Source organism: Vanellus vanellus (genome assembly GCF_965231255.1).
Source record: "Vanellus vanellus genome assembly, chromosome: 3".
Classification (NCBI taxonomy): Eukaryota; Metazoa; Chordata; class Aves; order Charadriiformes; family Charadriidae; genus Vanellus; species Vanellus vanellus.
In genome coordinates this window covers 71,195,074-71,212,052 of record NC_138907.1, presented here as the reverse complement: position 1 = coordinate 71,212,052, position 16,979 = coordinate 71,195,074, and the positions used below count along the sequence as shown (strand labels likewise).

General features: G+C 39.9%; 1 protein-coding gene across 1 annotated transcript in view; it reads right to left on the bottom strand.

Moving 5' to 3' along the window:
* TRDN (triadin) overlaps positions 1 to 16,979 on the bottom strand; it is a 233,828-nt gene that overhangs the window by 113,083 nt on the left and 103,766 nt on the right. The window contains exons 14-16 of the mRNA XM_082481943.1: positions 9,159 to 9,194; positions 7,965 to 8,027; positions 7,074 to 7,136 (exon numbers count right to left, since the gene is read on the bottom strand). Coding sequence (XP_082338069.1) covers positions 7,074 to 7,136; positions 7,965 to 8,027; positions 9,159 to 9,194 — 162 coding nt within the window. The remainder of the gene's footprint in view (positions 1 to 7,073; positions 7,137 to 7,964; positions 8,028 to 9,158; positions 9,195 to 16,979) is intronic.

The window sequence follows — 16,979 nt, the reverse complement described above, 5'->3', positions numbered from 1 at the left end:
AACAAAAAAAGATTAAGCAAAGAAACAGTCAGACGGGGTTCTAACCCTCAAAACTCCTACCTTCTACATGTTGTAGCAGCCGGTCTGAAAACAGGCCTGGACGGTCAAAAGTACACAATAACATACACATGCACCCCAGTTCAGCGTGTGCCAGCTGAGGTGGGATCCCAGCTGGTGTCGAGCGAGAAGCCCCAGGCGCACCACCAGCCCATCTTGCCCGTGCCGCCCGGCTGGGGAGGAAGACCGTGAGTATCAGTGCTAGGACCCAAAAGATGGTGAACTATGCCTGGGCAAGGCAAAGCCAGAGGAAACTCTGGTGGAGGTCAGTAGCGGTCCTGACATGCAAATTGGTTCTGTTTTACCCCAAACCAGGACACCACTGCAGGCTTTGCTTGTTCCTCATACTTTGTCTAATAAGCCACAAGAAAATTCATAAATAAGCATGTTTTGTTTCCTGTGTGTGACCAGCCACTTTCAAGATACCTTGGGTTCTCTTAGTCTGGCTTCACACCTCCATTTTGCCGTTTTAAGCAGCCTAAATTGAGACAGCTTCTATACCTCACTGGCCTTTGCAGATCTGACATCAGGGTTCTTCTGAAAGCACCCATCACCCTCCCATCTGCTGACATCTATCGTGTGACAACTGTCACATTAGGGAACACGAGACACACGGCAGTGCCCAAGCTGGGCTGCTGAAAGCTGTCAGCACTTCAGTTGGTTCCTAGCTGGAAATACACTCCTGGGAGTGGGCAGGGCAGAGTGAGGATTTTCAAATCCTGCTCTTGAGAGGCAACAGAGATGCCTTCCTACAAATGTGGGCAAGCACAACCCATTTGCTCATCAGAAAAAATCTGGGATCAACATTTGGATCCCAGATGAAGTGTTAAATCCATTGCAGATGGATCAACCCAAAGCATTTCAGGCACTGTGGTGGGCATCTACTCCTCTACATCAGTAGGTATGCCAAGTATGGGTTTTGTCTAAGTATAAACTTATGTCATAAGGTATATTTTAATTCATTTTTACTTTTCTGGCAGTGCTGAAAGGACTGTCGTTCAAAAATGTTTCTTCTGAAAATGGTGTCACATTTGGACGGCGTTCTAATATCTTTCTAACCATGAAAGCAGTAATAGGTTCATCGGCAAACTCTTTAAATATCCACATTTGAAAGCAAACGACCAAAAAGCCAAGTATACGGCGTGAAAGAAAAAAAGACAATTGGCCACCAGGTGTCAGTAGTTGTTCTCTTATTGTAATGGAGGGATTAGTATCAAGACTGCAAGGATAACCGTTGAGCCAAGGAAGTCACAAAATTAAATGGATTTTTTGTTGTTGTTCAGACCAAGAATTTAAAACTGATCAGAGGAATTTGTCTTCCTGTCTGTATAGAGCACAGGAACAAAGAACACGCTGTTGGTGTAGAAAACGGTCATTTCCCTCCATTTCCTATTAAACCATTACTTTTTTTTTTTTTTTTTTTTTTTTTCAAATTACAAAGACTAGCCTTTAAAGCAAAGAAATTATAATTGATGAAAATGCATCTGTGGTCAACCCATGCAAAAAATCTCCGGGAACTGGTAGGTCTTGTTTGCTTTTGCTTGATCATCTCCACTCTGCTCTGCCTACCTAATACTATAACATCACTCCTCCAAAGCGTGATTAAACATATTCTTTCAACCCAGCTACGGGATCTCACTGGATCACAGGGTAGGAAGAATAACCTGGTTAACCTGGTTTTGTGGCAATCATAAGGTAATGTTTTCAATTTTTACATCTAAAATTAACTTTTAGTTTTTCAGGACCGCAGCGTCAGTTCACTTGATTGTTACAGTGACAACATTAAAATGTACCTCAGTGTTTGTAACTTTAAACGCTCAGAGACTTTTCCTATTTGGGAAGCAAAGGTTTACTTTGCTGGCCAGAGAGACATCACTACTCCCCTCATCTGCTAACACTGCCTGCTAACACACTGTGTGAAACATATGACACGGTATCATGCGTAACAGATGTATCTTTATCATAGTCATATCTTTATCAATGATCTGGAGAAGGGGATCAAGTGCACCCTCAGCAAGTTTGCAGATGACACCAAGTCAGGCAAAAGTGTTGATCTGCTTGAGAGTAGGAAGGCCCTACAGAGGGATCTGGACAGGCTGGACCAATGGGCCTCCAATGGTAGGAGGTTTAACAAGACCAAGTGCCGGGTCCTGCACTTGAGTCACAACAACCCCATGCAGTGCTACAGGCTTGGGGCAGAGTGGCTTGAAAGCTGCCTGGAGGACAAGGACGTGGGGGTGTTGGTCAACAGCCAGCTGAAGATGAGCCAGCAGTGTGCCCAGGTGGCCAAGAAGACCAACAACATCGTGGCCTGTATCAGAAACAGTGTGGCCAGCAGGACTAGGGAAGTGATTGTCCCCCTGTACTCGGCACTGGTGAGGCCTCACCTCAGATACCATGTTCAGTTTTGGGTCCCTCACTACAAGAAAGACACTGAGGTGCTTGAGTGTGTCCAAAGAAGAGAACAAAGCTGATGAAGGGTCTAGAGCACAAGTCCTATGAGGAACGGCTGAGGGAACTGGGGTTGTTTAACCTGGAGAAAAGGAGGCTGAGTGGAGACTTTATTGCTTTCTACAACTACCTGAAAAGAGGTTGTAAAGAGGTGGGGGTCAGTGTTTCCTCCTAAGTGACAGGTGATAGGACAGGAGGAAATGGCCTCAAGTTGCACCAGAGAAGCTTTAGATTGGATGTTAGGAAAAAATTCTTCACCGGAAGGGTTATCAAGCATTGGAACAGGTTGCCCAGGGAAGTGGTTGAGTCAGCATCCCTAGAGGTATTTAAAAGACATGTAGACGTGGCAGTTAGGGACATGTTTTAGTGGAATTTGGCAGTGCTAAGTTAATGGTTGGACTCGATGATCTTAAAGCCCCCTTCCAACTAAGACAGTTCTATGATTCTATGATTCTGTAATAGATGCATCCACAATACTGGCTGTGCAATCACTGCAGCCTAGCTCCAGCTCCCTGATTTAGATAGGGGCTGCAGTGGTCCTTAGTAAGGGCTTGGATGCTTGGCTGGGAGCATGCATGTACGAACACAACAAAATAGAAGTTGTATCATGCTCCCTGATCTGGGGTGAGTGGATCTGCAGTCCAAGACCTTGGCTTGATATATCTCTGCTAAGCAGAACTGCTTAGGGAGGTACCTGGGTTTGACACCCGTAAAACTTCTGTCACTGAGGGTCAGAACTTGGGATTCTTGAACACTTGTCCAGCTCATCAGGCTTTATGTTTTCAAGCAAAAATATTTTCTTCCTAAACATCATTTGCATTGGTTGGTGCCCCTGTGTTTTCATCAGGGAAATAATGAAAGCATACAAGACTTTAGGATCTTTAATCCAGACAGCATTGGTTTGGCGTTCAGAAGATATATAAGTGCTGTGGACAACTGGCCTGGGTAACATGTCTATACCTGAATTTGCCTGTGTGGAAAGTGGAGGAAAAGGCTCTGACTATCCTTCTAAAGTGGTTCTAAGATTTACCATCAAAAAATGCTGCACAAGACCTAGGCATTTTTATGACCGTTGTTATTTGAAATCACACAGCAATAACAGGAAAGCAAGATCATCAATGACAGCTGAGCAGAGCTTTAGTTAGGAAATGGTGTGATGATCTGGGCTGACATTTTTGTTGCTTCATAAGCTCATTTATTACTATGTTATTTGTTGTGAGAACCAAAACAAAGTGGGAAAGGAGTTTGCAGCAATCAAACTTAAAGACAGAGGCTGCGTGTGAACATTATGAATTTTTAGGAAAGCTGATAGAAGGAGCAGAGAAGCTCCAGGCTGTTGAGACTCTGAGAAAGGGACCGTCAGGAAACACTCTGCAAGCAAACTATGAGCACCTGAAAACACCAATCTCTGCATATTCATTTTCATGTAGGACTGGGCACCAAAGCTTTGACAGACAGGCTTCACTTTCTCAGTCAGATTGCGGGTTGGACCCTTCTGAGCCCATGCGTCCCGGCCACCGGGAGCTTTGGGTGAGCCTGGGAAAGGCTTGACTGTGCCGAGGCTCTGCAAGCCCCTTCACAGGGATTTGTAGATGCAGCTCCTTTTTCACCCAGAATAGCGCTGGGTACACATTTTGTAAAATGTTTTGAAGTGTAGCTGTGCCAGACCCTTGTGTCTGACAATTATGTTTGTTTAAGCAAGACCTCCGAGTTTGTAACAATGGAATTATCTATTTTTCAGGACAATTAACACAATGTTTTTGTACGAGCTGAAGGTCAGAGGATTAATGTGGTTTTATCTACAACGCATTTTTAAAAGCTAATTAAGAATCATTCAGTTCACTCCGTGCTAAAGACTGAGAACATTTCACATTAGATGACTCTTGCTCCTCTGCAGCAGCAGAAAGAGAGAGAGAGAGAGAGGAATGGAGAAAGAGAGGACCGGAGAAAGAGTGAGCTAGCATGCAAATAAACAAATACATCACAGGGATGGCGTTAATGAAGAGCAATAAAAAACTCCATTCTGTTAACACTACAGATAGAATTGTCTCCTGGACAAAAGGGCTAATCTAAAATATTAATCAGCAAAAATATTCAGGACTTGCAATCACAAGCATTCCTTGTTAGAGGACAAGAGATGGAGAGGAATAGAGGGAAGTGCTGCCCTCAGAGCATTATTGTAGAGATGTTTTTGTCACCTCGTGCTTACGGAGCATCTCCTCCTCTCCTTCTCTCTCCTGTGCTTGACAGCCTGTAGGCACCACCGTTCCTCTGTGGGGTAAGTGTGGGGTAAGCCTGGTTAAAGGGCCTCCTGTCAGAGGTGAGTCTTCTGGGAGGAGGTACGCGAGGGAGAGGAGCAGAGGTGGGAGCGGGGCGCCAGGCAGCCGGCTCCTGGCAGAAGGAGCTGCCTGCCGGCACAGGGATGGGCGCGGGTGGGGGTGAGGAGGCAGCGGCCCCCGCGCGCACCTCGGCTTCAGCCATTGCAGAGGTTGGGGGAAGCAAAATGAGACACAAACTCAGAGGCATCCAGAGGTAACGCAAAGGATTTGAAAAGCAGGGCGAGGAATTTATTTTTAATGCAGTGGCCTCTGCCTAGCCTTTTAATGGGAAAAGGTAAGAAAATTGGAAGCTGTTCCTACGCTCTTGCTTACGGATGCTTATCGACGCTGCTGATTCAAGCGCTCTGAGGTTCATTCGCTGTGTCTGCCCAAAGCATGTAAATACTATCAGACATTGAGGTGCCTCATTTCAAATCCGGGCTATGCACTACTATTCTGTTGATCAAATGTGGCAATTATTTCAGGCTTAAAACCTTTTAGGGATAACAATAGGTGCTGCCAATCAAAGCTAGAAAGTACACATGCATTCAAAGAGCAAGCTGAATGAGGAATAACAGCAACATGTGTAGCTGGAATATATTATGGATTACCATCCTCTTACACAAAGGCTAGTAAACTCTTCAAAATGCAGCAACCTACGGAGCTAATAAAAGGGACAGAAATGTGCGGATGTCTCGGTTTGTCTAATTTGTGTCTTTCTAGCATCGGTAGGATGACTCACTGGATTTAGCAACAGCTTGTGAAGATGAACATATTAATAACTTTATGCTGCAGTTCTGCCATAAAATGTAATCTTTTACAATTCTGTATTCTCAAGTGAAATACAAGCTTAGAACCAGAATAAAATTAGAAAAGATATTTGAATTGTCAGCTTATTTTCTTTTTAAATCTGTATTTATACACTTAAATATGCAACTTAACTTGGAGAAGAGTATTCCCTTTCATCCCCATCCCTTCGCCAGTGTGCCACTCCCTACCATAAAAGACCAGAGCATATTTAAATATGGGGCTACCAGGATAGTACTCCAAGGTATTCTGTGTCATTCTGTGTATTTTTATATTGTACCAAACATAAATTAACGTTTTTCTCCCTATCCATAAACACTTGAATAGGAAAGCTCATGTAGACCATGTACGACTCAATGGCAAAGAAGCCAATTGCATATTGAAATTTGAATATGTAATCCACGATGTTAGTAAATAATGGGATATTTATCCTTTTTGCTTTTGATAAAATACAACAGATTTGAATAATTAGGTAACAAAGTACAAGGCTGGCCTTAAGGACATAGTAACTATAGTCCTGAATCTTGCAATCCTATTTTAAACCTTTTTCCATGGTTTTAGGCATTACTCTAGTCTATAGAAAGGTTTATTTGAGTACTTGATGGCTTCCAGAACGTTATATAGAAAGTGTTTGACAAAGCAACAAGTAGAACCAGTGTTTCTAGGAACTAAGATGATGACCAAACCATTAGACTGACCATTTTGTTTCTCCTTGAATTTAATGAGTCCTGATTTTAATGAGACGGTTTCGCGGACTGTGTCACTTACTGGAGATATGTTTGCGTTTTTGCATTAAACCTACTTGTGAATTTACTGAAATAAGGGGAAAGAAAAGTTCCAACAATTTTAGTGTAGACAAGACCCAAATGTTAATTTCTAATCTTACTGAAAAATTTATCTTTTTATGCTAAATATCAGGAAACACAATTGATTAGGTTAAGGACATTCACTAACTTTATTTTTAACTTTTTCAATTTTCTGGACGTGCATAAAGCCTTAGAAGGATAACTATTTTGTACAACTTAAGTGGTTTCCTATGTTGATGTTTCTATTTAGTACTTAAAATGAGCTGAATTTGTGAAATAATTAATGCAAAAATCTATGCACTCCATTCAGTCTTTCCATGCCACGCACTCTTTGAAACTATTTATGCTCTTGATTGATTTACTGTATAAGAGAAAGTTGTTTCTAATATTTGTGTAAAAATATGTATATGCATAAAATACTACAAATATATAATATAATGGAAACACATTACACATATATAAAAGAAATATACTGTGAGCTCATTCTCTGCCTCTCTCTCTCTCACTCTCTCTCTCTGATTCTTAAGTGATCATGAATTACACACACCCCTATCTCAACTGCTTAAAACCTGAAAGTGCTTACACTAAATAGCCAGATATCTACTGCAGAGAAAGGTAGACTTTAATTTCTTACCTGCTTTTTTAATTTCAGGGACAGCTGCCTTCTCATGAGCTTTCTCTTTTTTTTCTTCTTTTTCTAAGATTTAATTAAAGAAAATTATTTGATATGCTAGAACTCTGAATCATATACTCAAATATGCAGTCAACCAAGTCCTGGTGGACACATGCTGAAAAAAATGTGACTTATTTGGGAGTTTAGTTCAGATTATTCCTTTATAGCACTTGCACCCAACTAGCCACAGAGCAATCAGCTGAAAATGAAAATTAATCAGTATGCATCAACTATGGATGATTTGGACCCTTAATAATTCATCAAAGGCTACACAAAAATCATCAGTGTGTGAACATGGTACCTTTTAGCTTAAGCTCCAGTAGCAATGAGATCATTAAAAAATAATGAATGACATAAATATTTTCCCATGAAAGGAAGACCTTAGTGGATTTTAGATGCTTCCTGGGAATGAATGATCCAAAATGTTATTTAGATGGATATCAAGGCTTTGCAGTTTGGTCACTGCAAGTTTTGGTTGAGATTCTATAAAACAAAAAAATAAATCTACTCCACCTTCAGAAAGTGGTGTACCATGAACTGAGTTTTGTGTACGGCAGCATCACTATGTCCTGCTATATATAGGGAATCCATTAAATTGTTTAACAATCCCATAGATGGCCACCAAACAGTTTTTATTTGTCAGAAAAAGAGTTTAGACAATATCAGACACTGAATGCATCAGACATCAAATACTGAAGAAGCAGTAACATGCAAAGAGAGACTAAGCAACTGAGAGAAGGACAATACAGAGCCAGAAGCATAGGATTAACCAAACATAAAGCAACGGGGATTTGAGCCAGGAGTGGGAGTAAAAGCTGAATGAGGCCAGTACGAAACGTTCCCAAACTATACCTTTCTTCTTAGTTTCAGTCGTAGCCCTCTTTACATCAGTCTTTTTCTTTTCCTCTTTTCTCTCTAAAAAAGAAAACAGAAGTTCAGCTGACTACTTTCACATACATATGTATATATATACACACACAAGTGTGTATGTATGTATGTATATGTATTTGGGATGGGAATCTTTGACTAACTGCAAGAGGTTCTAGATTTGATAAGCTGGTCACTTATTCAGGAGTTTATTATCAGCAACTCAGAAATTCCGCTTGATACTCAGAGAGTGAATGTGGTGCTAAGGATAGAATTGGAACCAGTATGTACACCGGATAATTACTTAAATAAGTACTAATTCAAGAAAATGTGCCCATTAACCTGGTGTAACTAAGAGTTTATTGTGCTGAATCAGTAGCCATGCACCTGTTCTGCTTCTTTTATAAAATTTGACTGAATGGCAGCAAAACTTGCAAGTGGTACTTGGTAATAAGTGCAGAATGCCATGAAAAGCCTCTGTATATAATATATCTTTATAACACCTTTTATGAATTGAACATTTGAAACTGTCATTACAGGACTTCTGTTATTCATGGAGAATTGCAGCTAAACCATCATCTACAAAAGAACATTTCTTGTTCTTTTAAAAGCATCTGCCTCTGTTTTGTCAATTAATTGGACAACAGTAGAAATAAAGACTTTTTTTTTCTTATTTTACAAAAAGCTACAACAATTTAGTGACTTATTCCATGAATGTTATTAATTAGAAAATTGAGAGTTCAGTAGAGGAAATGAGGAAGCTATAATTCTTATTTTTCCTTTGGGAAATGAATCCCCATTTTGATGGGGAAGAATACAAAAGTACAAGAGTAGCTAATCTAAATGCTTTTTTTAGCTTCTCATCCACAAAAAGCCAAATTTGTTACCTTCTGTTTGTGCTGCATGGCTTTGTGTGTTGATGTAGTTAGCGGAAATAGAGTTTCCTTTTTGTGATATTTTACTGTTATGAATGTGGATAAGAAACCAAGCTTTATTACCATACAAAATAGCACAAACACAGGACAATAAGCCTTTAAGCAAGAGTCTTTTCTTTACTTGAAAAATATTTAAGGTATAGGAATATTTTCTGAAGCCAGCAGATCCAAGAAGCAAATATATTATTATCCCTTGCATAAATTAACATGAAGATAAAGGAAAAACTTTATATAATAAACTTACTTTTCACTTCTTTAGCTACCACAATAGACTTTTCTTCTGCATGAAAAAATATATACAAACAGGGAATGAAAAAAATTAACTGAAATACTGCACAGCGTGCATCCTAAACCAAAGCAAAATACGTGTATATTTGATAGAAAAATTGCTATTTTCATAAAGTGCATGAATTTCTCAGTCTGTCCATGGTGGTTTCATAAATAAAGTTTTTCACCTATCGTGGAGGCAATGTATTTACCAATATTCAGGGTCTGCCCAAACCATACTTCTGCTATTTTCTGACAATAGTGTTTAACATTAAGCATCATCTTGACATGTTCCAGCTCTTTCTTGTTTTAAACAAATTTGTTCAATGCATTTCCCTTGTTACAGTCTTGACAAAATGAAGCAGAAAATCCTTGCATACATTTTACAGAATGTTTCGCCCAGTGTTTTGTGTTTAATTCTCCCAGCTGAAACCCTGATTGTACTGGACTTCAAGCTACAAATTCCTTTGTGTCGTGAGCATGCTTTATGATACTCAGGTTTCTTAAGCACGTATAGAGCATCAGAGTAGTGCTCATCTTCCACAAGCTTGTTTGGAGCTTCATTTTCTCACATATTTTAATAGTCTTGTTATTGTCTGTCTCTACACTTCCCAGGACTCTCTCTCTCTCTCTCTTTGACATACCGTTCCAGAGACTCATGCTAGGGACCATGGCTGCCTCCTCAGAATAGAAGACTCTTAAGCTTCAGATTACACACAAGCTGTTCTGCAGCTCCACTTTCCTGTGCCACCTATGACTTTTCAGTGTTTCCTTTCCAAATTCAATGTATAACTCTTCTAATTTAAAAAATGTGGTTTGTTTGCTTATTCTGCCTGATTTAACCAAAACTGTTAGATACATCAAGTCTATCAGTTACTCTCAGAAAAAAGCTTCCTTCTAACTGTCTTCCTTCCACTAGCCTCTCTCTACTCCTAGTAACTAGAGACTAAAGTGCTGGTGGTACTTCTGTGAATTCCATTTTTTTCTAAGTGCCTCAGTGCCGGTGGAGCTGTTAACAGCTCTGCTCTTCCAGTAAGATTAATTTCCTTGCTTCCTTATACTTCTGGTGCTAGGTGATGTCCAGGAATAATTTGTAGCCCAAGGTTATAGAATCATAGAATCATAGAATGGTTTAGGTTGGAAGGGACCTTGAAGATCATGCAGTTCCAACCCTCCCTGCCATGGGCAGGGACACCTTCCCCTAGATCAGGTTGCTCAAAGCCCCATCCAATCTGGCCTTGAACACCTCCAGGGACAAGACTTCCACAACTTCCCTGGGCAACTTCTTCCTGTGTCTCACCACCCTCATAGTGAAAAACTTCTTCCTAATATCCATTCTAAATCTCCCCTCTTCCAGTTTGAAGCCATTCCCCCTCATCCTATCACTACATGACCTTGTAAAAAGTCCCACTCCAGATTTCTCATAGGCTCCCTTCAGATACTGGAAGGCAGCTATAAGGTCTCTCCAGAGCCTTCTCTTCTCCAGGCTGAATAACTCCATCTCTCTCAGCCTGTCTTCATAGGAGAGGTGCTCCAGCCTTCTGATCACCTTCCTGGCCTTCCTCTAGACCTGCTCCAACAAGTCCATGTTCTTCTTATGTTGGGGGCTCCGGAGCTGGATGCAACATTCCAGGTGTGGTCTCACAAGAGCAGGGTAGAGGGGCAGAATCACCTCCCTCAACTGCTGCCCAGGCTTCTTTTGATGCAGCCCAGTATACTGTTCGTCTTCTGGGCAGCGAGCACACAGTGCTGGCTCATGTTGACCTTCTTATCAATCAACACTCCCAAATCCCTCTCCTCAGGACTGCTCTCAATCCATTCTCTTCTGAGCCTGTATTTGTGCTTGGGATTGCCCCGACCCGGATGTAAGACCTTACATTTTGCCTTGTTGAATTTCATGACGTTTGCACAGGCCCACCTCTCCAGCCTTTCCAGGTCTCTCTGGATGGCATCCCTTTCCTCCAGTGTGCCGACCACTCCACACAGCTTGGTGTCATTGGCAAACTTGTTGAGGGTGCACTCGATCCCACTGTCCATGTCACCAACGAAGACGTTAAAAAATACCAGTCACAGTACCAACCCCTGAGGAACACCACTTGCCACTGCTCATCACTTGGACATGGAGCCATTGACCATAACTCTTTGAGTGCGGCCATCCAGCCAATTCCTTATCCACTGAGTGCTCCATCCATCAAATCCATGTCTATCCAATTTAGAGACCAGGATGTTGTGTGGGACAGTGTTAAATGCTTTGCACAAGTTCAGGTAAACGATATCATTTGCTCTTTCCTTATCTGTCAGCGCTGTAACACTATTGTAGAAGGCCACCAAATTTGTCAGGCATGACCTGCCTTTGGTGAAGCCATGCTGGCTGTCACCAATCACCTCCTTGTTTTCCATGTGCCTTAGCAGAGTTTCCAGGAGGATCTGTTCCATGATCTTGCCAGGCACATAGATAAGACTGACTGGCCTGTAGTTCCCCGGGTCTTCCTTACAACCAACAAGATTCTCTTTAATTAGACACCATTTCTGACTTTGAATTTATAGCACTCTGCATGCTTCTCTGGCCCAGTGAAGCCACATGAAATCTGCTCCAACTTTCATAGCAAGGTTCAGAGCCGTACGCGTCTTGAGAACTATGAGCTGAGACATGGAGCTTTGAGAAGTGGAGCTTTGTATGGAGCATGTACAGGAAGTAGCAGGAATATTTACAGCAAATAACCTAAAGCACAAGGAGACTACATCCCTGGCTGCAGAGTTTTTATTGCTAAGTCATTCCACAAATTAATTCCACTGACATAATTTTCTTCCATCAGGCTCTCAAGTTGCAATACTCAGAGTGTCCAGGGAGTCTAGAGACATCTATGTTCATTATGAGTTTTCTAGAGGATGATTACATAGATGTATTAAAGAAATGTGTCCCCTATTTCCCATTAACGCTACCCAATGCAAGATATGCACTCTTGGTCAAGTCTGAGAAAAACAGTCACAGGGCTTCCATTCACATCTCAGCTGCCTCTGGCCCCATTGATGTTCCTCACAGCTACTACTGACAAAAGTTTATGTAAAGGAGAACGATGAACTTGGTAAATGGATATTATGGAAAGAGCTATTTCTGACATAAGGAAGCAATCCCATTTCTTGAATAAATTTATTTCCTCTCAATTTGAGCAGCTCACATTTTGATCGTTGCATATTAAGCGTATATTGAACACCAGCAAAACCTGTCATTTCTGAAGCACTAAATGCAGTGGGTTTTCTCCAGATGCGTACACAGCTGAAGTAAGAGGCAGAGCAAATAATTAAATAGGAACTGACACAGGTCTTTTACACTGTAAAATATGAACCCCATCTGTTAACTGAAAGTACTTACATTTTTTAGCTAGAAACAGTAACAGGACTACAAATGTCCTTGGATCAGCTGCATAAAGAGGGATCATAATATGGGCAAACAGTAGGTTACACAAGGAAACACAAAGTGGTTTTGATTGATTCGGGGTTGGCTACAGTATGGAATTCAAGTGCAATTGACTATGAAAAAATCTATTGTTATTGTTACTATTTCTTGATAATGTAATTAATGCTATTTTTTTTCACCATGAGCATTAGTCCTAAACCACATTTTATGTACAGGGTGTAAGAGATATGTGTACAAAAAGACCTCACCTTCAAAAGCCTAAAATTCCTTTTCAAGAATTAAATAGGGATATATGCAGAAGGAAGAGTACAAGATGACAGAATCAGTCAGCAAGACAGCAATGGACTTTGCATTTAGTCAGATCTCTTCTGTAGACTCTACACAGAAGTGCTTTATGAAGTACAAGGAGGAATCCAATAAGCATGAGAAGCGTGGATTAAAGCAGTGACGTGCTACTGAATTAGAAATTCAGGTAAAAAATTTTTATTGGGGAAAAAGAAAAGAAGCGTCATAAAATAGTTTTCTTGGGAAGTGACTGGAGCAAAGAGAACAGCCCTAAGCCAAAGAAATGTCTTGGGTGGAATTATTTATTTCTGAATAAGGGGGAGGGACTGAGAACACTGGTGGAAAACCAAGTAGGATTCAACAAAGACCAGGAAAGAGGAGTTTCAATCTGAACTGCCTTTACCATCTTTGACAATGCCATTGTATTAGTCTAATGGGACGCCAACTAATTTTTGGACAACAGGGTGAGTGGAGATAACAGAAACATGCAAACAATGCGGCACTTGAAAACGGGCCTGGTAAGACCAGTGTGCTACTGTGCCAGTGCTGAGTGGAATCTAAATTTAGGCATGCATGTGAGTTTCTGGGCATAGTGTCATGGGAATGCTGCCTGGGAACTGGAAAAGGAAGGTGGTCTAATAGTTTCTTCTCCGTATTGCTCCAGATGCTCCATGTGCTTATGGAAACACTCACTCTGGAAGGAACTGTCAGCTCATCCCATCCCCTCTGAGAAACTGAGGTAAGGAGGGCAGCAAAATACAGTCACCGGTACCTTCTCGTGGAGAGGCATGCGTATAACAAACACCAACTAGTGGGACTGAATGCCAGAAGTTTAGAGATGTTTTGGTTCAGATAAGCCTTCTAAAGTTCAGGTACTTATACAAGGCTTATCTGCATTTATCTAAAACCCTGTTGTCAGGAAATCTCAGGAGAAAAGCCCTTGTGAGAGACTTTGGATATTGCCTGGCTTTGTGAAATACTACAACAGCTTTTCTTGCCTACTGATTCTGGTCCTGGCAGGAATGAGGAGCAGCAGAGATATGTGTATACTCACTTACATACAAAACAGGACCAAAAAAAATATTAATTTAGCATTTCCTGAGAAACTATAAATCAGACTGAAGGCAATAACTTCATTCCAGGTAAAAATTCATTCCATTTTTCTGCAGGCATCTCTGTACACCTTAAGCTGTCACCAGTATAATTTTAAAAGACCATTCAAAAAAAACTGAGTTGTATTTCTAAAATTGTATTTCCGTATTAATTTTGAAGGGATTATGATTGTTCCTCTTTTCTTTTAATTGGTGACTAAAATCCTTTCCCTGTTGAACTCAATGAAAGTTTTGCTGTGCATTTCAGTGGGACCTGGATATCCTTTTAAATATTAAAATAACTCATTACCTTTCAGTTTTTGATTACATTTCCTTCCCCTTTGCATGTTGCTTAGGGTGGAAATTGACAATGACTTGTCAGTTGCTCTTTTGATTCTAAACAATTTCATACACATTCACACAATAAGGACTCTTCAGTGTTACAAATATTTTGGAGAACTTAAAAAAGTCAAGAAAAGATTTCTGCTTAATTTAGGATGCCATGGAAATCATACTTTTAAAATTAAATCTAAATTTCAAGTAAAAATTTACCTCAGCTGTCTCTGAAAAAAATCAGCCTTTCTGAGGTAAAAAAAATTACCTTTCTGAGGCAAGAGTGTTCTTGTTCATCCAGTTATTTTCTCCATGAGAAATAATTCTATCTTGTCTCAGCCAAACTACTGAAAAGTCAAGAATGATCAAAGAAACCTGAATTGTATTAATCTAAAGATCTTAGAATTGCTTCTTTTCACACACAAACACATATACACGTGCGCGCACACACACACTCACATACTCTCTCTAACTTACAGGTGAGTGCTTAGGCCAAAATTAAGTGCATTTTTTTTGCAAAGCTCTGTTTAAACTGCACGAATTCATTTCAGCAGAGTAATGCAATACAATTTGTTCTCATATTGAGCAAGTGAAAGACTAATGGGCCACAAAGGTCATTGGAGATATAGTACACCCTGAAGTCCTAGGCAATCTCTCCAGCCTGATTTTGTGTTTTGAAACTGCTTCACTGTTTTCAAATCACAATCTGAAACACTATTTGGCAGCTTTGAAGATTGCTTATAGAGATAGTTTTGAGGTCTGCAGAAAGTATGTAATAGCCATATCATGCTTGAAATTCCTAGTGCTTTCATGTGACCCACATAAGTGTTCCTCGTTTCCTCCTGTAGTGATTATAGGCTCCTTTTTCATGGCTCTGTTGAATGAAGCACCAAAACTGTTCGTTAATAGCATGGGGCCATATGTTGCCCTCACTAAACAACACAGTGGGGAGCAAAGGAGTACAAACACCAGTGTAACGAAGCCAGAATATGCGTCCCAAGGGAAAAAAGAGAGGGCATGCCAACTTCCATGACAAGAGCAGCAATAGAAAATCCATTGCACATTGGTCAAATACGATGCAAATATGACTATGATATAGAATTAAAATCCCAGGGGAACATTGACTTCTGATGATACAACCTTCCCTAGCTAGAGCCAAACCAACACAGCTAAGGCAGCAGGGTTAGCCTTCTCCAGCCTTGTGACTGACATTCCTACTAGGCAATTCCTGATTCAACAGCAGCACCAGTTGGGCTACCAGTGCTGGGAAGAGTTTTGATGATGCTTTTTATGGGGGATGCTTTTCAGCAAGAATGTCTCAGGCTTCGGAAAACAGGATGACCAGGCTATGCAGTTCCTCTTCTGCCATGGTTTCCCTTTTCTTTCCAAAGAAACAGGGAATTTCTGCCTTTGAAAACCCAGAAAATCTTGATCGAAGTAAGTATTTTCCATTTGCAGGCACAACATATGGAAAAGATTATTGCTTTTCTGTAACAGTTAAAAAACATTTTAAAAAGTTAAAATAACCTTCAGAGTAATTTGCTTTTGTTATATTAGATAGATTTTGGTGATAATTGGTGATTAATTATTTTAAAATGCATAATGTAATACTGTAAATGGGATTATTATTATTATTATTTTTAATGAGAAAACATAATAATATGCCTAATCAAAATGTAGATATCTTTGTACATATTTTACCTACATTCTAGTAAGCTTTTTTCCAAATGTCTGTTTAATTTTTTCTGTCTTATGCTAGAATAAAAGTCACACAGAAGAGCCTCATGTCATTTAGTAAAATGTCAAGAGCTTTCTGAAACAGTCAAGATTTAGGCTTTTTCATCATAGCTAAATCATCAGAGTTTACTGCTTAAATGCCTAATCTAAATCACTAAATAACTCACTGTCTGTGCATATTATTTGAAAGGTTTTACTATCTTCGGTATAGACTTATGGAGAAGTGGGGCCCATATTTCTCAAAGAAACCTTTCTTTTTATACTGTGTGTACAGTACCCTGTTAAAGCTACCTAAACTGTTTCTTCTAATAAACTATATTAAAACCTAGCCCATTGTATTATATTTCTGGCATAAACATTTTTCTTATTTATTTTTATTCTCCCTTGGATTAAAATTTATCATCAAATGGATTTTCATCCACAAATCATGCCAGTATTACTAAAAATGTTCTAAATGTGGAGAAAACTTCACAATTCTGCATTCTTGAAAGATTCCTGTTGTATTTTGAATTGCTGTCTTTCACTAGAAGGATTTCTTTAAGGGTAATTGATTTTGTAGTACAAAAGGAAAAAAAGTTTTTTATAGAACAATCTGTATACAGAAGAGAAGGCGGCCATTGACAGGCTGTACAGAGGCAGATTGATTTGCACAAGATTTATACACTTCTATACATCAAGGGAGCTTTGTCAAAATTTGTATTGGCTTTAGTAATTTAGATACTCTTGGTTATATCCCCTAATGTTATATTCATGAACTGAAGTACAGACTAGAAATTCTTCTTAAGATAGTCAGATAGTGTACATTCTATGCAGCAACAAAGATAGATGCAGATTTCTTTTTCAATGCCAATTTAGCCTCCGTAGGAGTTTTGGAGGAAGTTAAACATATTTCACAACAACTCACTTTACTGCATTCTGCAAAATCTGCAATTAG